We start from the raw sequence: 24593 nt of genomic DNA, 5'->3' as shown, positions 1-24593 counted from the left end.
CACTGAGTGTCCTCATCCAGCTAAACCCAACCACATGACACAAGTACCGAAGGGGGACAGTTCACGTGTACGTGTTTACTCAAGGACTAAAAGAATACGTGTTTTGTTTTTAATGTTTATCTACCTTTAGTGGCTTTCATTGTGGACAATAATTCAAGGAGAGTATGGATCGTATTTGAGTATTGCACCATTTTTCAGACTGCGAGGTGTCTGAAAAGTTCCAGGATTCGTGTAACAAAAAATATTTGGTTTGAAAAGATCTTGCAGCGTTTGCTTTGTTCAGTGTGTGAGAAGAGGTCTGAGCATCTGACACTTCCAGACATACAAGAATATATTTTGTGGCACCATTCCTGAAACACCTCGTATAAACTTAAAAGAGAAAAAAAAAAAGACATGTATAAAAAGAAAAAAGACAAAAAAAAAGTATTTGACAGACCTGTGGCCATCAATGTTTTGGGGTAGAAGGACTTATGCTGTCTGAGGTGCCTACCTGTTTTGTTTTGTTTCTCTTTCTCTCGCACCCATTTCATTGTACCCGCCAGGCCACTGACAGTTTACAAAACACTTTTGTTTCCTTCTGGAGTTCCAAAAGAATTTAATGATGGAGATGTCAGGGGGAACGGGGTTTAAAAAATAAAAATAAAAAAAAAGATAAAAATGTCAACAAAAAAAGAGGACAAATGCTTCCATTTTTCAAAGTGCAACACAGAATGACGATTTCTCGTGTTACTTTAAGAACTCTGGGATCGAACAGTGTTGTTTCGTTCTGTCTTTCTGTTGAGCTAACTGAAAGCTTGTTTGTTTTATGTTGACTATAGATTTTTTTTTTTTTTTTTTTACTTTATACGAAACAGAAAAAAACAAAAAAAAGACAATTGCTCACTATCTTGCACACATGAAAAAGTGGATCTCGTCTCAGGAAGGCCAGGGTTCCAGAGTACCAACTCCACATCATTTTAAATGTACATTTTGATGACGAATATTATTACGAATCATCCGAGCACTGAAAGTTATGGATTGGAGAAGGAGGAGCAAATAATACATGTCGTTTCTAAATCCGTAGCAGTTACGTAATAACCAAATAATGGACTTAAAATGAATATGGAGTGCTTTATATATATATACATATATATATATATAAAATCTATATATTAAAATTGCTTTACATTTCAAAAGAAAAAATGTGGATTGTTTAAAAAAAAAATAGAAAAAAAAGTGAATAAGATGCAAAATGCTGTGTAGTTGAGGTCCCATCCTGACTGAATCAGGAGTGTCGTGCATTCTCTTCTTTTTTCTCTGTGTGTGTGTGTGTGGCTCATGAAAAGATGAGTACATTTGCGGAACATTTGTTGGCACGGCGAGGATGTTTGTGAAAACGAGGAGCTGGTTGTAAAGGAACACGAAACTATGCACAAGTGTCGGAGGAGCAGAGGATGGCGATTTTCATGGCCTACACTGGCGTGGCTGATTTATTGCAGGGGTTTTATTTGGGGTGGGGGGGGGGGTCCAGTATCTGTATTGTTTATTTTGATGTGTTTGTCCCCTGATTCCGATCGACCTAGCGTTACATCGCCATGCTGTGTATTCCTAAAAACCAATGAGCGTCTCACTCTTTAGCACTGTGGGATTCCAGCCTGTCACCCTCAAGGTTTTTACGGGGTTTTCTTTCTTTCCTTCCCGGGGTGGGCATGGTATCATCGGGTGTTTGGAATTAGGGCTGCTTTTTTGGGGGGGAATATTAAGGGGGAAAAAAATGTCTGTACTGAGATTTCATGATTTACAAAGTCAGTGGCTTGTATTATTTTATTTTGATTTTTCTCTGTGTATATCTTTCTCCTCATAGAATGTGATTGTTCAAATGACATGCCGAAAAACAAATGTTTTCATGAACTATGGAGCTTCTTTCAGATATTAATAAAATAGCAATTTTTTTCTCGGCTGTTTAAGAAAAAAAAATTTGCTCATTGTTTTTGTGTGTGGGTGGTATTTCAATTCAGCATGTCTGCCTCATGATTCTGAAGGTTTGGTGGTTGGAATCCAGGCTGCCGACTTTCTTTGTGGGGGTTGTCTGTTCTTCCGGTTCTGGGTGGCTTCCAAAAACAGGCATGTTAGGCTTATTTAAGACTACATTTTCAAAAAATTATTACTTGCCCAACATACCCAGGAAATCACAAAACGTTTGCACACTCGGCAAAATAATTGAGATTTTTTTGGGGTGGCAAAAATAATTGATCATTAGATCAATAGAACATTTTAACAAAGCAGCTCAAGTTGTATTTTCTATGAGAATAGATTATTTTATACTAGAAGTTTGCAGTATATGCAACGGCCCAAGACTTACACGCACACACAAAAAAAGCTAAATGTAAGCAGAAATACGACATTTTTAAATTTCTTTCAAATTTGGCCCCACACATAGCTGATTATAGAGGTCACGTTTTATGTGACAGTCAGTGCTACTTTAACGCTTACTATAGATTATATCGAATTGTTGAAACTGGGTGGTTAATGTAAAAAGGTTAAAAATGAAAAGTAAAGGCAAAACAATTGTCAACACAGATTATAGGCCTGGCAAAAAAACTAAACATGTAAATGTTATTGTGCTATTTTCAAAAAAATAACATCTAATTTCAAATACGTCAGTACCCTAAAGTGGCCCAGGCTGCGAGAACCCTTCATAGCTGCTCTCAGCTCTAAGTTTTTTTAGTTGTTTTTTTTAGCTTTAGTTTTTCTCTTAAAAAAAAAAAACCTTCATCCTTTGTTATTCAGGGTATATAAAAAAAAAAAAACTCATGTATTGACCAAAGCAATAAAAGGAATTACTATTTCGAAGTGAATTGAGAAGTGGGAGCTTCATTTGGAAAACCGTTGTGCTTTTCCCAAAAATATTTATTTTCAACATGTCTAAAAAATAAAGCACAATACTTAGAAAAGTCTACTATAGGAACTCCTGAAGATTTAAAAAAAAAAAAATGAAAAAAAAAAGAGTTAAGAATGGAAATCGACACAAACATACAGCAGGTACTAAACCTGCTTACATATAGTCTACCTGATCATCGACATGTTTAAAAAGGAGTAAGAAGAACTTGTAAACTCGTCTCATTCTTCCCTCTTATCTCTATTTCATTATTAATATATAAACAGTATTTAGGAATATTTCTTACTACACATAATATACTATACTGTATGCCAATATGCAATGCACATTCTCGTCACAATACCACATTTAATTACTAAATATGTAGTTATCCATAATAATCTATCAACTTTACCTTTAAATCCTTACTAAATTGTGTGATGTCCATTCAGGCTCTGAGGGTGATGTGTCTGGGGCAGGCGTAATAGTTGTCTTGTGTTTGTCTCACGAGAGTGTTTGCATACAATGGAGAGGTGACTTCCTCCAGGGTTTCCTGCTTGTTCGGGGCCACGCCGGAGCTTTGCTCCTTCCTGGTCATTTCCTCATAAATGGGAACAGCAGCTGGCCCTTTGAGAGGAGGACGCCGCCTCGTCTTCACCTAAAACACATTTCACTTGATGTTCCACTATAACATCAACTAAAGGAGTCACTTTTGACTTTTTTTGTTTGAGTTCTTTGTGCCTACTCACACAATCTCCCGCGGCAAGCCACAAGAGCATGATCAGAAGGAGGCCCGTCGCTGAAAAAATGGTCACGAGCAGAGGCGGGTAGCTGGAAGAGCACTGGCATGGCCTCCCTGCACAACACAACGCCAACACACTCGGTGACAAATGCCACAATCGAATAGGAATTTAATTGCCCATAAAAATAAAACATGTTCATAGCCAGCCTAAGCATAATGTTTAATCAAATAAATGTGATCAAGTGGAGTTCATAATAAAAAATTGATATTTCATATTGCAATCTTGCCCAAACTTTGATAAAAATAGCACTCTATAAAATTGTACTTTATTAAAACATACTGTAGTAATAACATAATTAAATGAATATACTAGAATTAAACTGTGCAGCTCCTTCTGGTATACGTGCCTTGGCCACCAGGGGGCAGTGCAATATATATATAATTTAGGACATACATCTTATCATGGAAAACTTTCTACAATTGTTGCACTAGATGATGGTTAATCGCACCACATAATATATTCATCTTAAATCAATCAGTTATGTGGCTAACAATTAGTCATCTAAGCAAAACAAGCTAGCTAGCATTTGCTAGCCACACAGGAAAAATATCATGGAATCATATATTTGTTGGGGGGAAAAAATATATATATTTTTTTAGGTCATATATGACTACTACATACTAATTGCTAACTTTTTTTTTTTTTTACATAGATATGAGACCTGCTAGCTGCTCCCATGGGTTCTTGACTGGCTATTTCAAAGTAAAAGTCCCAAATTGGTTATTTCTTTGCGGTCGCACCACATGATAATTCATCAAACGAGCATCATCAGACAAACTTGCGACCCATATATCGTTGCTTAGTGGGTTATAAACACTGCGACTATCGATGCGATTTGTTAGCCCATCAATTGTATTTTGCATGGTGTGTTCGCATTGAGCTAGCAGAAGGCAAAGATGTGTGTTCATCTTTTTTTTTCTCACACTTTTGTTAAGCGTTTTAGACTCTCCTCTCATCTTCTGTACGGAAGTTGTTTTCCTACCTGAGGGTTCAACCAGCAAGAAGACCTGAGAGGTGAAGACACGCTGTGACCTGTTTTCTCTGTGCTCACACACATACAGCCCCGAGTCCACTCGCTCCAAGTGCGACAGGATCACCTTGACCCGAGAGGAGTTGCGCCCTCCGGACAGCCGCAAGCGTGCCTTGAAGTCAGGGTCCAGCCTTAGCTGGTCCTCGTCCCCCCGAGCCAGGGACAGTAGGGTGGTCTGAGCGGGGCCTCGTCGGTGGTACAGGTGGAGACTTGTCAGGCCAGCGTGGTCCTGCTGAGGCGGGCACGAGAGCTCCAGAGATTGCTTCTCTGCCAGCTGGATGAAGGTCACATCTGTATTGACTGCACACAGACAAAAACATTTAAATGAGCAAAACTCATGATATTGGATTTAAGATGAGCGTCGTTATTACCCTTCAAGAGCCGAACAGCGACAAGAACGAGCACGATGCTGGTCTTCATGTTGGTCTTCAGCGTTTTGCACTGAAGCTCAGCCACAATGAGCCTCCTACCATTTCCTGTGCTCACTTTATTTGTTGGTCTTTGCCGCAGAGCAGGAAGAAACATCACCGCCGCAAGCAACTGTTTCTTCTTATTATTGTGCACCTTCAATATTTTGACTGGGTTGTATGAAGCACTTTTCAAGACAATTTTGTGGCGAATTGTGTGGACTTTTTAAACAGTAACAGTGGAGTGTTTCTGGTCCGTCCGGTTCAATAACATTTTACTTTGAAGAATGCTATAATTTGTCATCATTTTCAAGGATTAGTGAAGTAGTACTGTAAGATTAGTAGGCCGCCGGTATTTTATTTTCTGTCTGTCTATTCATATTCATATATACTGCACTCTAAAAACAGTTGAGTCAAAAGTAACCCAATTATGGATCAAAAAATGACCAATTCACTTTATGGGTGATTTTGACCCAACTTTGAGTCAAGAAATTGGTCTTTTAGTGTAAACCAACTCATAAATATTAGTCAGATCCTTTAGGATTGGTTTGTTATTTTTGACCCAACTATTTTCAGTGTGTGTATTTCCTTATATACCAGGGCTGTCAAACATATCTTGCTTCAATCCAGCACACAAAATGGGCAGATGTTGGGGAGACATTTTAGAGTTAGAATTCTTATGTGAAAAATGGAAATGAAAAAAGGTTAAGGTTTATTTATATAGCATATTCAAAATACAGTAACGCTGCCCAAAGCACATATTAAAAAAAACAAAAACTATGATTTAAAAAAACAATGGAACAAAGAGTACAAATTAAAACAATAAAAAGGAGATATTCAGGTCAGCTAACATACATTCAAAATGCAGTAAACATCACTATTAAAAAAACTAGAAATTAAAAATTGCACTAACAATTAAATAAACAAAATAGACAGTAAAACAATAAAATGCAAGTCTCCCAAATATTGTATAATTGGTTTAATTTAAAGTGAAAAGTGAAATATATCTTTCGGTTCTTAAGTTTTGATGCACACGTATTTCCATAGGAAATAAAGTTGTTCGTTCATATCTATCTATCTATCTATCTATCTATCTATCTATCTATCTATCTATCTATCTATCTATCTATCTATCTATCTATCTATCTATCTATCTATCTATCTAGCTATCTTTCTATCTATCTATCTATCTATCTATCTATCTATCTATCTATCTATCTACCCATCCATCCATCCATCCATCTATCCATCTATCCATTTATCTATCACCTCCTAGGCTAGCTATCTAGCTATCGAGTGAAGTGGTCGTGTGCGTGCGCACGTGAGTGCCATTAGTGGGTAATAGGACTCAGGTGTGCAATTCGAGATCACCTGACTGGCCACCCAATAAAAATGTTTCCCATATGATTGTTGTTCAAGCTGGCAGGTGCTCGTTTCGTGGCGTTTCAGTCCAGAGGCCCTCAGTAATGGCGGCGTTACTCCTCGTTCTCTTCTTGTCAAGTGTGACCTCCTCGCTGGCTGGCCGTGAACGTCTGTTCCCTAAAAAGAGTCACGCAGATTACCGCCACAAAGACCCCAAGCGGCTTCCAGCGGATCAGCGGCGGCCCCTCAACACGGTCCGGGTGACCTGCCACCCGGACTCTCTGGAGATCCTGGTCCAAGCCGACCTGTTTGGCGTGGGGGCGCCGGTCCACAGTTACGAGGTGCGCCTCGGGTTGGAGCGCGACGACGTCCACTGCAGCGCCGTGCCGTCCACCGATCACGAGTACAGAATACTCGTTGGGCTGCTGGACTGTGGCACCAAATACTGGGTAAGACTCATACTGGTGAGCCAAGGCAGCCATTTTCAATTCCAAATATCCCGCAGCACGCCACCAAACAAATGTTCCATGAAGACTGAAATCTCTCTTAATTTACTCTTAAATGACATAATGGTTAATTTGCCAAAGAGTTTGATTACCAACAACTATTGGAAATATCCTTTACAATTTTTTTTTTTTGGAACACTCTGTTATGGAAGTTATTTACTCTGGATATTTGATTCCAGATTGAGTCCAGTAAAAGTACTAAACTGTTCCAGCCACTGATACAAAGTACAACATAAAGTACTTTTTGATATGTAAAATTTCTCCCCTGGGGATAAAAACAATGAGTTTTCTTTTTTTAAAGAGCAGTTTGTGTCCCAATGTAGCGTTTAGCAACTTTCTATTCCAATTACTAGTTTTTAATTGTAAAATGGCTGCTACTAGTATCAGCAGCCATTGCCAATACAATGCCTGGTATTGGCCCAATTTTGATACCTGGTACTCCCCCATCCCTAATATTTATACCTGTTTATCTACTGGCTCTACAGTGCCAGTGATGGTGACCAGAAAAACTAAATGCTCTTCAACTAGGTTACTTAACAGTCAATATAAACTCATTCAATATCCCTTAATCCAGATTATGGGTCCTGATCTCTATCCAAATGTTGGTCTTGCATCAAAAATACAAAATGAAAGACAAGCAGTGGGTTTTTTTTTTCCAATAAAAAATTAAATGCTATTAATCTAGCATGATTTTTGTTAATCTAAAACAAAATTCCTTGATTTATTTATAAGATTTCTGTTTGAGGCACCAAGCAAAAGCTGCTAAAAAGGACTGAATTTAATTAAATTGTTTTGTCAGGACAGTGACCATGGAGTACTACTGAGTGGGACTTTGGTATTGTTTAGGACCACCAAAATACTTCACTTTTTCACTAGGATACACTACTTTGTGAAAATTGAGTTGGCGGCCGTGTTAATGTTCGAAAAGAGACCAATTAATGACTCCAAGAGGGCCTTTGCACCGTTTGTTATTTTGGCTCTAATGAACCTTTTTTGACATGTCTGATTGGTTGACCAATGTTGTGTCACCAGATGACTGACGTGTCCCTGGTCTACACCAACCTGCTCATCTACACTCCCGCACCTTCTCCTGATGGCCTGATCCGAATGGATGGGGCGGTCGTTCCAATAGAGTGTCACTATGCGAGGTGAGCCTATTGTGGTGTGGCAACATGTTATGAAGCGGTACTAATGTTGTGGCTGTGTTTAGGCGCTATAGTCTGTCCAGTTCTTCCCTTGCGCCCACCTGGATCCCCTTCATGTCCACGCAAGCTGCAGTGGAAACTCTGGACTTTAAGCTGAGAATCATGACGAGTATGCGTTTTAGTTATCGCTTCGAGTTTGACGTCATCCTTATATGCTTGGATCATTTCTTTGCAGACGACTGGCAGTATGAAAGGGGTGCGAACGTTTACTACCTGGGCGAGCCAATTTTCATCGAGGCCTCGGTCAGGGTAGGCCATCACGTGGGCCTGCGAGTGTTCCTGAGCAGCTGCGTGGCCACACTGCAGCCGGACATCAACTCTGTGCCCAGATACGTCTTCATTGAGAGCGGGTACGTGCCAGAACTCATTTCTGGCAATTTTTTTCAGTGTCGCTAAAATTGGAGTCTTGATAAAGATCAAGAAGGTCTTTGCGCTTGTGGTTAAACTGTTAACAAGTTTTAAAGAGGAAATGACTGTTGGCTAGCCAGTTCCTGGTTCAAAGATAATTTATTTTTAAAATCTGCAATAGGCTAATTGTTTCATTGACACATAAATGCCCCCCCCATTCCAAAAAAAGGTGCTTGTTGGATTCCAAGCTTCAGCCTTCAAAGTCTCGCTTCCTAGTGAGGACACAAGATGACAAACTGCAGTTGGTCATCGATGCCTTCAGGTTCCATGATGACGACCGAGGAGAGGTGAGTGTTATTTGCCTCGTGTTGACATATCCATGTGCAATAGTTGATGCTTTAAAATGGCCGCTTCCTTTCTGCAGCTTTACATCACGTGCCTCATGAACGCAGTGCCCGTCCATGACACGGAAGCGCCCAACAAAGCCTGCACGTTTGTCAATGGGAGGCAAGTGTTTGCTTTAATTTTGTAGCTACGGCTGGTGAGTGTTTAAGCTGGGTAAACCTTTTGGAGGTACATTTAAATTTTCAGAAAGGCCAAATTCATGAGGTCATCAAAGTAAAATGTATCTGCATTTTGAAATTGTAGTCATAACTTAATTTAAATTTGGTTTATTTTCTACATGTAATCAAATGTTTGATTGATAAGAACATTATTTACAATAAATAGATCAATGTTAAATTTACTATTTAAACAATCGAAGGTAAAATGAGTATTTCAAAAAAATTATGGGTAAAATTGTATATTGCTCAATTAAAGCAACAATTGGCTTACTCTATGTGGGCTGTGCTTTGCCAACACCTGGTGAAAGTTGTATTTATCAGGTGGCGTTCAGCTGACGGTAACGACTACCTGTGTGGGTATTGTCAAAGCGACGCTGGACAACATCACAGCAAGCCTGCCAAGTTGGGTCCTCGTGGTTTCAGCAAGCCAACTGAACCAGAATTTCATTCCAAGAGCAGACTTCCTAGTGGTACGTGTCAACGACCCAACAGCAATTTGCGTGACTTAAAATGTCTTTCTTTTTTTTTTTCTTTTTTTTTTCCCCCCCCAGGGTGGGAACAGCAAGCCAAAGTGGGTCCTGTGTTGGTTCTGCCAAAGCAGAATAGTTGGACTGTTCCTGACGAAACGCTGCCTCCAATGCTCCAAAAGATCAGCAGGTCGAATCTGTATGGCAGCCAGTGGATGAGCGGCCTCAACTACTTGAATGGTGAGTTTTGCTCGCATGAACGCCACAATGTGAGCTTCTCTGCTAAAGTTTCACGTGTGTGTGTGCGATAGAACCAGAGAAGGGGCTAATTCCTGGTCTGTTCACTGAGGACCTGGACGACGATCTGACAGCTGAAGACTACGTTGACTCCACAAGTGAAATGGGTCAGAAAGGTTCGCCAGAGGCCTTGTAATGCAAGAAGTAGTCTTCAATCTCTTTTCTGACGCAGATGACAAAAGTGACCTTCCTGAACCGACGCCCACCATGCCAGATGAACGAGATGACAACTCCACTGAACTAGTTGAGCTTTGGTCTGAGGCGGATGCCACCCTAGTCTCCAACTTGACCAATGCTCAAGCTGACAACTCAACTCTAAAGGACTCAAAGAGATAATAAAACAATGTGTAATTAAAGTTGATCTGTTTTTAATGGTATCTAAAAGGCATGCTTTTTATTTTTTTGGTCTATGGGGCAGTTACGATTAGCCCTATGAATTCTGGCTAGCAAAGCCTCCAACATATAAATTCTGTTAAAGGGGAAGTTGTCCACAACATTTTCTTTACAAAATTTCAAACGCAGTATTCTGATTAATACTGCATTTGTGGACAAATGAGTTAACCTTCGTCTTGTGTTACTGTCGGCAGCGACCCGTTTTTAGGTTTAACATGCATAAAAGAACCATGTTAGTTAATTAGTTTATTGCATCAAGGCTTTTTGACTTTGTCAGTAACCTCGATTTCAACAAAAAAAAGGTTTTCATTAAATTCTAAAATGCTCTGGTTGAAATTATTACATTTGTGTTAGGGTCGGTTTTGACCCAGTTATAAAAATAAGATTATAAAGCAATAATTAGAGCCAAAACTGGATTCCTAATTGCACTGACAGCCAGCTCCTCTCCCAATCCTGTGAGCTGTAGGGGATTCTCATTTTGCAGTCTTTTCCAGCACACCTGCACAAAAACAAAACAGAGATGGGCATGTCCTGACATGTAAGGTCAATTCATTCATTTGAAGGGTCATTTGACTTGCAGAGTGCACATTTCCAATTTGCAGCATACAAACAAGATTTTCAGCGACCCAAGTTCTGGATAATCTCTTTGATGAAAATGAGGAAGAGGACACAGAGCAGCATAGCGATGTGGATGAGGAGGAAGACACAGACATATCTGATGAGTCTGATGAGGTCACTGGTGGTAAAGCTCCTCCCACTGAAAGATTCAAGTCCAAAAATGGTAAGATCTTTTGGAGCTCAGTACCTCATGATGTACATGGCAGGACAGCTGCTGCAACTGTAATAAAAATGACCCCTAGAATCACAAGGTTTGCTGTGACAAGAGTCAGTGACATCGAAACATGTTTCGAGCTATTCATGCCATTGTCACTAAAAAGAGTCATCATGGCTTTGACAAATCTTGAAGGTAAAAAAGTCCATGATGACATGTGGAAAGACATTGATGAGGAATAACTGGATGCTTACATTGGTGTTCTTCTTCTTGCTGGAGTGTACAGATCCTGCAATGAGGCCACTGATAGTCTCTGGGACGCATCGACAGGCAGAAATATTTTCCGGGCAACAATGTCACTTCAGACCTTTCGAATGATATCAAGAGTCCTCAGATTTGACAACCGAAATAGCAGAGCAAGATCTGACAAGCTTGCCCCCATCAGGGATGTCTGGGAGAGATGGACGCAACTCCTTCCACTGATGTTCAACCCGGGGCCAGAGGGGACAGTCGATGAACGTCTTGTCCCTTTCCGAGGAAAATGCCCCTTCCGGCAATACATACCCAGTAAGCCAGGGAAGTACGGCATAAAAATTCATTTAAGAGATGTGTTCTAATAGCCCCCAGTAATAGTCAGGTAACACAACAACCTTTTATTTATTTATATTATTCTCTTGGTGTTTATTTTACCATTTTTTTAAAATTGAAATTGAGGGGTATACTGACAAAGAAGGCCCACACCAAAAACATTAAAACTAATATTTTCATGGATAAGGAAGCCTAACAAGCCAACCAAGAGATGAGAAATAAATTGGATGATATCTACTTGTTTTTAGTGTATTTTACAGCTGATTTAAGACACGGGTCGAAACCGACCCGTTAACATAAGAGATGGTTAACAGAAAGTTAACACAAGACGAAGGTTAAGACACCAGTTTTTAATCCATCTCGGGGTGGCCATTTTGCCACTTGCTGAAAATGACAGTTGCCCAGGTAATGAACAAATCACTGTACTGCTTCAGAAAACTGGTGAGCCCTGATTGGTTGGTTCCTGAGCAACAGTTATGTCATTTTCAGTCAACATCAAGTGACGTACTCGTTGCCTCTGAAGGATTCATACTCCACAAACGCGATAATCAGAATTGAGTGTTTAGCCTAGTGAGGCTACATAAAATTGTATTGTAAACATTTTTGTGTTGACTTCCCTTTTCAGTGTCACATTTCATTGGACATTTTTGAAGTTATGGTTGAGTGATGAATTCTACTTTTTCTTTGGGTTATGAGGTAATTATGATCAGATGTCAAGTAACAAAGTAAAAATACTTTACTACCTCACATGACTGCCTGAAGAAAACATGCAAATTTCCAGTCTTTGATAGCCGTCTGCATCTCAGGAAAGGCATTGAGATGGTTATTGAATTTTCAAGAAACACACATCTACATTGATTTTGGGCACTTAAGCTGTCAATTGATAGGCTGTTTGGGGGTGAAATCATTTTGAAGATGATACTGCACTACGCAAAAACTGAAAACATTCCTTGAAAGACATGAGGTCAATGTCCTGGCCTACAAATAGTCTGGATCTCGATCCAATGGGGTAGATGGGTTATACACTTCAGCGCAACTGCTGGCCGCGTTCCAACACACGGCCCAACCGTGCGCTCCCGCTCATCGGCGGGAGGGCGTCTCGGCTATCTGAAATGCTTCGGACACTGAGACAGACACTACACACTCGCACCCGTCGACGGGAACGTGCAACCGAGGGGCACAAAGGCGGAAGTGCAAGTACTGGGACGCGGCCCACGCGTCGCGAAACGGAAACAAAGTTGATGGGTGAAAACGCGGAAGTGGCATATAGTCCATTGAAAATCATTGGAAGTTGAAGAAAATGGTCCGTGACAAGCTTCCAATCTGGAAAATGCAATCAGAAAGTTGTAGCTAGACTGATGACGAGGACTGTTTATCAGTCGTTAAGTCAATGCCTTGGAGACTGCCAGTTTTCATAAAAGCCAGCGGTGGTTTAAGAAAGTACTAGTGTTCTGCTGAAGTGTTCTTTTGTTTTCATTATTCTATCATTTTTTCCTCAGAATTAAGTGATTATATGTATATATATTTATTTGGCACCAAAATGTCACATCAGAAATAGGTGACTCACAATTATTGGCTAACATTGTAAAAAAAAAAAAAAAAAAAAAGGGATATCTGGGACGTTTGGTTTTAAAAGTTAGAAACTTTGATTTCAATTAAATAGGCCTACATTTATTCCATATAAAGATTTGGCTAGCTTTGGACAGTCCTCACGCAGCCAATCACAGCTGAGTTTGAGTAGAATTGGTCCAGAAATGGGTACACCCTGGACTGGTCACCAGCCAATCCAGTGCGAACTCATCAGTATTTAATTGCTTGCAGCTGTCTTTCCCAGGTGACCTGATTGGTCAAACTTGCATGCTAGCTCAGCTAACAGGAGTATTTATTTGTCTGTGTTTGTCCTAACATGTTAGCGAGGAACACAATGCTGCCGTACTTCTGTCTCACGCTGCTCCTGGGATCTTCCATCGCCATTCGGACGTTAAAGGATGGACCCATGATTGACAAAGAAGGAAGGCAGTACAAGAAGTCCCCTGTCATCATTGACGCCGATGACCCAAGTGGGATCCAATCCAATGTGTTCTCGCCTTCTGTGCATGTGACATGCACGTCGACGTCAATGATCATACAGGTGAAGGCTGACATGTATGGACAGATGGTGTCTCCTGGGGAGATTTTCCTGGGGGGTGTTGAGTATTTAGGCCTTAGACAGTGCCAGGCCTTCCCTGCTGGCGATTCTGAGCTGGTCATCAAGGCTGGACTCGAGCAGTGTGGCACCACGCTATCGGTAAGTATCCCACTGGGGGGCTAGGTGGGGTAAGCTTAAGTAAATTATTTTTGTGCTGTCCCCCCCCCCCCCTTCTCATTTCTAACTGAGTGTGATTTTCTTTTTAAGACTTTCTGTCACCTTTTTTGAACATCTTTGTTAAATCTAACTCTTAAACAAAATTCAGCCTTTTTTTCCAGTTCTTGCTGCTAGTCATGTATGAAAACGGAACATTCTTTAAAAGGTTTCAGGCTGTTTATTGCCACTCAGCTAGCAGCTGCTAACAAGAATTTCACATTGTCTATTTAAAACAACCATGTAGCCCAGAGGTGGGCATCGAGGGCCGAAGTCCTGCAGGTTTTGCATGTTGCCCTTCTCCAACACAGCTGATATATGATCAGCTCATCAGGAAGCTCTGCATAAGCCTGATAACAATCCTGTTGATTGGAATCAGCTTGTGTTGGAAGCGAGAAACTTCCAAAACCAGCAGGACTCCGGCCCTCGAGGACCGAGATTTCCCACCTCTGATGTAGCCTCTGCTAGCTTGAAGGGGGCATTTATAGACATGATATAGCAGGATTTTATTTGATAGTTTTTACAGTCTTATGAATAAAGCAACAGAGAGCAAAGAATGATACTTGGAGGCAAATTAAAGGACACAATTTGGTGCCTTTTTCTGGTTTAATGTAACTACTCACTTCACCTAAATATGGCTAGTAATGTGTTTCCTCTGTGACTTGAGGGTCTATTTATATTTGCAGGACCGTAATTGTTCCTGCAGTTTATTTTTACAGTAACCCCTGAGGTGAAAACGTCCTCCTCCTGTTTTTGGTATAATACACCATAAAAGCTAACCCTTTTGGCGTACTTGTAACAGAGATCCTTAAAAGGGAAGTCCCCCCCCCCTGAAAAAAAAATCATTATAGAGAGAGAGCTCTGTATTGTTCATTTGGTAATCTTACCGATTTGACATGTCATCATGATTGCTTTTTTTTTTCATGTTGACTTACTCATTAATTCACCTAAAACCTATTTAAAAATCCCATACCGTTCGCCTAAACCGAATACTTCAGAATCCAGCTAGTCGCACATAACATAATATTGCCAAGAAATGTTTAAGGTTTCTTTAGCTACATGTAGCCTAAATATAGCCACAAAAAATGTCAATTAAATCTTGACACTGTGCTATAATCAGAGCTCCTTTCAACAAAACCTGTGACTGGTCCTGTATTTTTGTAATGCAAACGTTTTCCATCTGCAGGTATCTGACGACTCTATGATCTACTCGAACCAGCTGGCCTTCTCGCCCGCTCCCCATCGTCATGGCATCGCAAGGAAGACCCACAGTACTGTTCCTGTGTCCTGTCACTACCAAAAGTAACAATACGGACAACACCGTCACCTAAAGTGTAGTGCCTGTAGTCTTTTTCTATCCTTAAATGGATTAACACTAATACGATGCCATAGGAGGAATTGTTAACCAAAGTCACATTTTTGCTTGGCAAGTAAAATCGGGCAAATTTTCACCTCCCCACTCAAGAGTCTCTCCAAAAGTTCCACAACGTAATGTTGTCATTTGTAGAACAAAAACAATTGCGTACTTTATTAGTTGAAGTACTGTTTGTACAGGACACAAGTTGTGAGCAGTCAGCCTCTGGTGCCACCTCCGATTCCCGCCACGTCTGCCGAGACCTCGGCCTTCTCCCTGAGGCTCATGTCCGGTGAGTGAGAACATCGGCAGTTTTGTGTTTTAGTTTGTCGACGTGTCCACTATTTAGTTTCGGTGTTTATATTAAGTTTGTATGTATTGTAGATGACTGGACAAGGCCGAGGCTGTCCAATGTCTTCTACCTGGAAGACGTGTTGAACGTGGAGGCGTCCTACACCAATCCCGGTCCAGAACCAAGACGGCTCTTCCTTGACAGCTGTGTAGCAACTCTGAGCCCAGATGCAGCATCCGTGCCCCGATACTTCCTCATTGAAAACCATGGGTGCGACGCAAAGAGTGTCCCTTAGCGTCCCACGAAGGGCCACTGAAGTCGTGCTTGTCTTTCCACTCAGGTGTCTCACAGATTCAAGACAGCGTGGCTCAAGAACACGCTTCCTGGCCAGAACGCGGGCGGATGTTCTCCTGCTGCAGCTGGACGCTTTCCTGTTTAACCGGGATGAAAGGAACACTGTGAGAGTTGTTTACTGATTGCAGTTTCACCATAGATGCTTCCAACAGTTGTTTTTTTTCTTTTTCTTTTTTCCTTCAGCTCTTTCTAACGTGCCGGCTAAAAGCCACCTCTGACATGTGGAGGAGCAGCCCTTTCAACAAGGCCTGCACTTATGTGAATTCAAGGTAACAATTTAAATATGACTTTATTTTCTCTATAATGGATGACGTACCCTGTTTTGTTGTCATCCTCTCAAATGAATGGAAGTGAACTTGCTGAATGCTGTAAATGCGTTTTAATCGCATTCCTCCATGATTTTAGTTTTGAACTCCACCCTTTCTCCATCAGATGGGAAAATGTAGACGGGAGCCCTGAGGTGTGCCGTTGCTGTGATGGAACCTGCAAGCAATATTCCTACAAACAGCTGATGCCTGATGGTAAACTGCAAACAGAGTTGGTGTAGTCGAGTGCTACAAATAATGCATTTACACGATTTCACTCCGTTTCAGGTACCAAGACGTGCGACGTTGTTGTTCTAGGCCCTCTTGTGATTCTGTCCAAAATGTAGACAAGGTGGCCAATAAATCATTTTGCAACATTCTATTTGGTTTTATTTTATTTTTGTCATAATCTATGGACGCATGGTGGAGCGCTACATTTCTGAGGTTCGAATTTTTGGTGGTTTGAAGCGTCGTCTGCATTCCAAAAACACAAGTTGGGTTCATTGAAGACTCCAATTTGGTGTGAATGGTTGTCTGTTACCTGCAAGTGTCTTTAACCGGTTGGATAGATTCTGACCATGGACTTATTGCATATATGAAGCCAGAGGGCAACCATCTTGCGTACACTTTTACTGACTTTTTTTCTTTTTTTTTTTTCTTTGAAGACACTACAATATCTGTGTTTTATGCTAGGATTCCTATATGGAATAATGGGAGCCTCACAAGGGGGCAAACTTAATTGTTATAAACCATTCAAGATTATATCGGCAATTGTGATTCACACATTTTTTTTTTTTTTTTTTTTTTTTTTAAATGATGGACTTTACTTGATGGCTATGACAACATGATGCAGACAAATCTAACTTATAAGAGCAAATTAAGTGTCTTTTTTGCAATAAAAGGTATATGTAGCGCTTCTCCCAGACTACTGTAATTGGTACAGCTGTATGTCATACATGGCATTTTTGCCGTAGAGGCAGAAAATGCCGCAGACAAATCAATGTATTCAAGTTAGGTAGCCTTCGTGAATGGCAATGTAAGATGGCTGCCGGTGGCTACACTTCTCCCAACAGTAAGCGGCGCGCTAAGCGGTATTGACAGTCCATATGTGAGCCTGTGGTTCTGACTCAGTTTGGATTGTTTCAGTCCACTTGCATTGGGGCCAAATAGTGCAATGACCAAACAAATCCAGCAGGTTGAGCTTCAGTGACTGGAGTCACCGGTCTTGCATTACGCAGATTTCCGGTGTGTGTTGAAGAAAAAAATCACACTGCACTGTACAAAAATAAAAGTACAGTATAACTAATTCTATTTTCTCGTCTGTTGTATGAATAGACAGACAGATAAATTATACTTATTACTTAAACATTTTTAGTACATTTTTGAACCAATTAAATAAAACTTAATTTCCTGTGCCACACCTGTTCTGACTTTTGTTTCTACATATTGTACTGATCTACAATCTGATCATTTTTTGATGAATTATGAAGCTAAATCACTGTATACCAACGCTAAACAAATTTAAGTAACATGAATAGTTATCTTATTTGTAAACACGCTCCCTTCCTCGTAGGAACGTTTGAAAATTGTTACAATTTGTTGCCGTCGGACTTATTTGAGAACCTACGTTGGTCACGCATGCGCATACTCAATAGCAAGTGTTCATCTGCTCCTAACATTTTAAATTGCATAAGGGCTATCCAATCTCATTTTTGCTTCAAGAGTGCAACTGCAAAGCCAGGCATCAACGATACTTGGCTACAAAATACCGTAAACCATTGGCTAGCGCCACTGTAGCCGCCTGCTAGCTGCAAATTTAGGACCATGTTTACATCGCAGACGTCGTCATTTCAAGATTCCATTGACGTGGAGGAGAAAGATGACTTCGACAGTGAGGAAATTGCTGCGTACGGCCAGAAGACTCAGTTCAACTGCTATTATGCCATTTATCTGTACGAAGGCACTAGGTAACTACTGTCTATCTATCTATCTATCTATCTATCTATCTAATATTTTCCTCCCTCGTCTGCAAGCACCAATCTAATGTTTTCCTCCCTCGTCTGCAAGCACCACGTGTGCATTGGTACACTAAGCAGCTGATGATGAAAGTGCATGTTGTCGTAGATCGGAGGCTACCGAGGAAAATGTGGCTTGGAACCAGAGACGCGCAGACTCCACAACCAGTCAGGAGGACTTTAGGTAACACCAGGAGCTGTGTGCAACCGCGCCGGCCGCCGCCTTCTCGCTTTCTTCTCTCACTTTTTGTGCACATTCGCAGGCTGCCATGGGGAGCAACATTGCTTCTATTTTCATTTCATTGTCACTTCCTCAGCGACCATCATCGTTTTCCGGTGTCGCCTGCTAGATGTGATGTTCCATGGGAAACGACCAGGGGTGGGCAATTTAGGAAATACTGTATATGAGTTATATGCAGTCCAAACTTCTCAAAACAAAGAGTATTTTTTTTTCTAGTTGAGATTCACTGCCTGATGTTTAACTATTACTCAAACAAAGGCAGCGAATGAGTTATCACACGGATAATAATAAACACTTGTGGGATCATTTCATCATATTTTTCAATAATATGCCCCTTGGAATACGTTCATACTTTCTGCTATATTACGCTGTGTGTGTTTGTGTAGCTTTGTCCATCCGCTTCCTGTTGAGTGGCTCCCCACGTGTTGACGGCGCACGGCTGCGTACTATCCATACTGACTACTGTGCCTTCCGCCTTCCAGCTTGACTCTGATTGACAGCAGCCTGCCGGTGGAGGCGGAACCCGAGCTGCGTACGTACATCTCCAGGAGGCTGAGCAAAGGTGCCCTGCTGGGAGGCATGGGCAACATCGCCACCGTGGAGCTCAGGTTGTCTGCATCGATTTATTTGTATTGATTTGTGGGAGGAAACAACGAAAGCAAAAAGTCATACATTTTAATTCTATATTATCTGTATAAATAATACATGTGATTATCAATTCATTAATTTCCATATAGTCACTCAAGGAAATGTACCACAGCACTTCTTGAAGCCTGGAGACACAAGCTTCATCTCGCCATCACTAACGAATGCTTACAAAGGTTGCAAATTTGGGGTTTTGTCAGGGTTCGTGAAAGGTTTCAAAAGATCGTCACAAACAGTGGCAGATTATCCGAATCCGAATATTTTAAAATTAATTATAAATGGCAAAAACATTTGCTTGTTTTTTTTTATGTTTTAACTCTTTGACTGCCAAAAACGTTAAATAACGTTTAGTAAAATCCTATGGAGGAGTGCCAAAGACGTTAAAATACGTTTTTTTCAAAACAGGTGAAACTAACCATTTTCTATTGTTGATTACTGAAAAACGGAATAAGGTAGAAACAAACTTTTTTTTCTGATGAAAGATGAGAGTCCAATCTTTCATTTGGTAGTATGTGTGTTTCCATAGTCCAAACACATAATTTTCTGTGGACCTTGAAAGATCAGTCAAAAATGCTTAAATCGGCTGGCACCCATGGCATCCCTTTTCTGAAAACGTCTGGCAGTCAAAGAGTTAAGAATTCAATATTTCTAATGTACGACGGTGTATTAGGGCCACATGTTGTTTGTAAGAAAAATCCCAGAAATTCACGAGAAATATGCGTAGCTATAGTCGAAACGTGATGATTTGTTGGTGGTTAATTGGACACTGTTTATAAAATGAAAAGGCAGGATGGATTCATTTTTAATTTAAAATTTACTCGTCATACACGGCAGCCAGAGCGACAACACTTCCTGATCCCCGATCAGCTGACTAACACTAACCAATCAGAAGCTAGCATATTTTAAATGGATATAAGTGTTTTCGGCATAGCATAGATTTCTTTCTTTCTTCTCTAGGTAGCAAACAAGGAATCAAGAGTCAAGCAAGTCGTGTACTCGGTTTCATCTCAATTGCTTCAAGACATGATTAACTCATTCACTGCCATTGACGGCTATAGACGTCAAAAATTCATTTGAACTATTTCTAAAAAAAAATCCACTTTTGCTAACAAGAGTATGAAAACTTAGGGAAAAAAATTATTGTAAATTTAGAACAGATATAAAAATTGTGATTAATCGTTAGTTAACTAGTCATGTGATTAATTACAATTAAAATTTTGAATCGCCTGATGGGCCTAATAAAAAAATAAGGGGCGTTTAATCGTAATTAATCGCATGAGAATTTTATATCTGTTATAAATGCGCAATAAAAAAATTCTAGGAAATGAAATGAAAAAAATGTTAAACTAATCGAAATGAATGAATTTTTGACATCTGTAGTCGTCAATGGCAGTGAATCAATCAATTTCTACTCAATTCTTCCCAATTATGATTCTGCCTAGTACTTTTTCAAACACTTTTTCCCTTTTGCCACCGTTGATTCCTGCGGTTGAGTTAGTTGATGGCGTGTGTCTCGTGCGCAGCCTTCCCGAGCAGGCAGTGGGCTGCTACTGCTGCCTCCTGGAGCAGGAACGATCTCCCGAGCAACCCGACGCCGACGGCAACGGACACGTCATCTGCTTCTTGGGGGGCTCCGAAAAAGGCCTCAACTTATATCCTTTCATGTGCAAATGTCACATCGGGACTCATGCTGCCGTCTTCCTTGACCGCTCGCACGTATAGGCTGGAACTTGATAAGTACGTTCAAGGCTTGCGCAGCAGCCTGCAAACGGCCGAGGTACAGAAACCAGCTCAGTCATTTCATCCAGTGTCATAAATGACTTATTAGTTACTTTGTATGCCAGGTGCAAAACCTGGAGACGGAGCTGCGTCCCTACCTGAGCCGCTGGTACGAAGAGTCCGTCATGCACATTTACCGAGTGGTGCAACTGGTCCAGAGCAACGTCAGCTTCCTGCTGCACGCCGTAAGAGACATTCCACGCCAATTCATACATTTCATGAATTGCTGTCCCTAAACGCACTCGCATTGATCCAGGCTTTGAGTCACAATCACGTGGAGGTCACCAACGCGGACGACAGGACGAAGACGGACGTGTCTCGGTGAGAGGAGTCTCTTTTTGGGGTTTCTGCGTTGTTATTGACTGCTTTGTTACCGCACAGGTTCATCAAAGCGGCCAGCTTGCAGGGCCTGTCGCAGCAAGACACCACGACAGCCTCCCTGTGCAAGGCCATGTCGGAGGACGCGTCCTCCCACCTGACCGTCGACTGCTCCGACACGCCGCCCTCACTCACCAACAGCAGTAAGTCGTCCCGACGCGTCATTGGAGGCTTTAACCCCTGGGCGTTATTATAGTTTGATTAAATTCTTGTAATTTTTGCCAAAATCTGGCATTTCCTTTGAAGTGTGATAACTTAGTCATTTATGAATATTTTTTTCACTTTCACCCACTCAAAATGTTCACTGGCATCAGACCTATCTATACATATATAGTTTTTATTTAATTAATTTTTTTAATGCCCCCTATGGACAATAATAGCAGTATTATGCTAATAGCAAGACTAACTATGCTGTATATATATATAAAATAAAAGACTAATTTGAATATTTCATATGGCATAGTTAGAGGCTCAAACAAGGTCATAAGTCATAACAATATAATTTTTTTATGCATGCCCAGTTTTTCACAATGGCATTTTTCTGAATAGCACAAAACTCTTGTAATTTTGCCAAAATCAGGCATTTCCTTTGAAGTGAGATAACTTAGTCATTTATGAATATTTTTTTCACTTTCAACCACTCAAAATGTTCACTGGCATCAGACCTATCTATACATATATAGTTTTTATTTAATTATTTTTTTTAATGCCCCCTATGGACAATAATAGCAGTATTATGCTAATAGCAAGACTAACTATGCTGTATATATATATAAAATAAAAGACTAATTTGAATATTTCATATGGCATAGTTAGAGGCTCAAACAAGGTCATAAGTCATAACAATATAATTTTTTTATGCATGCCCAGTTTTTCACAATGGCATTTTTCTGAATAGCACAAAACTCTTGTAATTTTGCCAAAATCAGGCATTTCCTTTGAAGTGAGATAACTTAGTCATTTATGAATATTTTTTTCACTTTCAACCACTCAGAATGTTCAGTGGCATCAGACCTATCTACACATATATAGTTTTTATTTTTATTTATTTTTTTAATGCCCCCTATGGACAACAATAGCAGTATTATGCTAATAGCAAGACTAACTATGGTGTATATATATATATATAAAATAAAATAATAATTCATATATTTCATATGACATAGTTAGAGGCTCAAACAAGTCCATAAGTCATAACAATATAATTTTTTTATGCATGCCCAGTTTTTCACAATGGCATTTTTCTGAATAGCACAAAACTCTTGTAATTTTGCCAAAATCAGGCATATCCTTTGAAGTGAGATAACTTAGTCATTTATGAATATTTTTTTCACTTTCAACCACTCAAAATGTTCAGTGGCATCAGCCCTATCTACACATATATAGTTTTTTTTTTTTTAATGCCCCCTATGGACAACAATAGCAGTACTGTATTATGCTAATAGCAAGACTAACTATGGTGTATATATATATATATATATAAAATAAAATAATAATTTATATATTTCATATGACATAGTTAGAGGCTCAAACAAGTCCATAAGTCATAACAATAGAATTTTTTTATGCATGCATTTTGTATTCATTTATTAGCCTTTGGCGCCACCTAGTGGATTTTTGTGTTAACACTCTAAACACACAAATTCCTCTATTTTCATGTTTATGACTCGTCAAAGAAGCGATTGCATCAGTAATCACGGAAAATACATTATAAAACATCAGGTTTACAGCATATCAAAAACTGTGATTTATAATGGGAGCCAATGAGCCAAAATCGGGCACTATTACAACAACTTCGTGTGAATCTCTCCCTCCTGTTTGGTAATAATTATAAATTACAGCATGGCGCCAATTTGAACTTCTACATTTTTAAACAATCCTGGTAAAATGTCAGGTCCCTAGTGTATTTTTTTCAAATGCTTTTTCTTTGATGAAAAACAGAAAAAAGCCAGAAAATGGACAAATAACGCCCAGGAGTTAAAACCACGTGTATGTTTTTGTGCCGCAGTCGGCAACCGCTTCTGTGAGGACTGGAGTCAGGCCTTTTTGAACGCCGCGGAACGGGCCAACCCCTTCCTCCTCAGACAGATCCTGGAGAACTTCAAACTGAAGGTGGGCGAACACACACACACACACTCACACACACACCGGATGGATGCAAGTCATGCCCATTCACATCACATGCATGTCGGTATCTTGGCAGGCCATCCAGGACATGAACAGCCTGAAGCGCTTCGTTCGCCAGGCCGAGATGAGCCACTACGCTCTGTTCCGCTGCTGCCAGTTCCTGCAGGGCTGCGGCAACGGCGACGTGCTCCTGCAGAACGCCCGGGCCGAGCACAGCGACCTGCCCGAGGCCTGCCGCATCATCGCCGTCCTGGAGGAGTTCCTCAGGGAGCAGTCGCAGGCCTGAATAGCATTCTGACACTTGAGTTGTTTCCTGACGTTTTACGTACATTTTGGCAACAGGGAAAAAAATGTTTTTATTGTATACATGATCCTTTAATCCAATTGTGAATGTGAAGTAAAAAAAAAAAAAAAAAGGGAATCTCTAAATATGGTTGTAAAGTAGGATGTGCATAATATTTTTTTTCTTTAGGATTGTATATACTGTATGGCAAAACACTATGAGATAACTGATAAATATTCAAATCATGAAGTTTTTTTAATATATAATTTTACATAATTGTATTTATATATATATTTTTTGTGTGGATTTAATTGTGCAGATTATTAAACACACTACTAATATGCAGGGTGTCTCAAAAAAATTGGCATCTCATAGTTGAATGACAACATCAAGTTTGGCTCAAATCATCTTGAATTTTAACCAAATGTGACTAAAGGACTCAATTTGTGCATTTAATTAAATTTATTTGTTTTCATTTAAAACAGTTCCCAGTTTCTGTGACATGATTTTGTCAAGATTCATCAAGGATCAAGATTTTTAGCTGAGGAAACCTGGTGGGTTTTGTGGGGGGCGTCTCATGCAAATGAGCCACAGTTCAATAATTAATTACATTACATAAATGCTTATGCTTTGGAGTCACCCTGCTATTTTAAAAACTTGCATGCAATATCTGTTTAAGTTAGAAATGCTGTGATTTCAATGTCATGTTTGAAAAATACAACTCGTAATTATGCATATTGAATACAAACTAAACCAGTAAGCAAAAGCTTGTAGCACCAATTTAATTGTGAAAAATGTGTACTGTGAATGTAAACTATGAAATGTACATTTATGTATGTAAATGTAATAAACATGTCATGTGATCCATTTTTGTACTGTTC

General features: G+C 40.1%; 3 protein-coding genes across 4 annotated transcripts; 2 read left to right on the top strand and 1 right to left on the bottom strand.

The window, feature by feature from the left end:
* Nucleotides 1-2852: 2852 nt before the first annotated feature.
* On the bottom strand, nt 2853-5154 carry LOC144044319 (uncharacterized). The gene is made up of 4 exons (XM_077558650.1): nt 5062-5154; nt 4643-4990; nt 3607-3713; nt 2853-3515 (listed from the first exon to the last, which is right to left on the bottom strand). Exons 1-4 carry the CDS (start codon nt 5108-5110, stop codon nt 3306-3308), a joined length of 714 nt encoding a protein of 237 aa, XP_077414776.1. The 5' UTR covers nt 5111-5154; the 3' UTR covers nt 2853-3305.
* A 1348-nt stretch (nt 5155-6502) lies between these two features.
* zp3e (zona pellucida glycoprotein 3e) lies at nt 6503-16626 on the top strand. The gene is made up of 18 exons (XM_077555600.1): nt 6503-6908; nt 7998-8113; nt 8176-8279; nt 8346-8520; nt 8748-8865; nt 8943-9025; nt 9403-9551; nt 9633-9788; nt 9860-9952; nt 10018-10178; nt 13475-13885; nt 15126-15241; nt 15494-15585; nt 15678-15855; nt 15926-16043; nt 16123-16208; nt 16372-16460; nt 16533-16626. Exons 1-18 carry the CDS (start codon nt 6564-6566, stop codon nt 16589-16591), a joined length of 2649 nt encoding a protein of 882 aa, XP_077411726.1. The 5' UTR covers nt 6503-6563; the 3' UTR covers nt 16592-16626.
* A 1240-nt stretch (nt 16627-17866) lies between these two features.
* On the top strand, nt 17867-24579 carry c2h17orf75 (chromosome 2 C17orf75 homolog). 2 transcript variants are annotated; one of them, XM_077557201.1, is made up of 10 exons: nt 17867-18211; nt 18369-18443; nt 18983-19108; nt 20669-20797; nt 20862-20922; nt 20990-21109; nt 21181-21245; nt 21306-21445; nt 23311-23414; nt 23506-24579. In XM_077557201.1, exons 1-10 carry the CDS (start codon nt 18069-18071, stop codon nt 23713-23715), a joined length of 1173 nt encoding a protein of 390 aa, XP_077413327.1. In that variant the 5' UTR covers nt 17867-18068; the 3' UTR covers nt 23716-24579. The 2 variants fall into 2 exon arrangements, with proteins under 2 accessions (XP_077413327.1, XP_077413328.1); XM_077557202.1 differs by lacking the exon at nt 18369-18443.
* The last annotated feature ends 14 nt before the right edge of the window (nt 24580-24593 follow it).

This window comes from Vanacampus margaritifer, chromosome 2 (assembly GCF_051991255.1).
Source record: "Vanacampus margaritifer isolate UIUO_Vmar chromosome 2, RoL_Vmar_1.0, whole genome shotgun sequence".
Classification (NCBI taxonomy): Eukaryota; Metazoa; Chordata; class Actinopteri; order Syngnathiformes; family Syngnathidae; genus Vanacampus; species Vanacampus margaritifer.
This window is presented reverse-complemented; position numbering and strand designations above follow the sequence as displayed.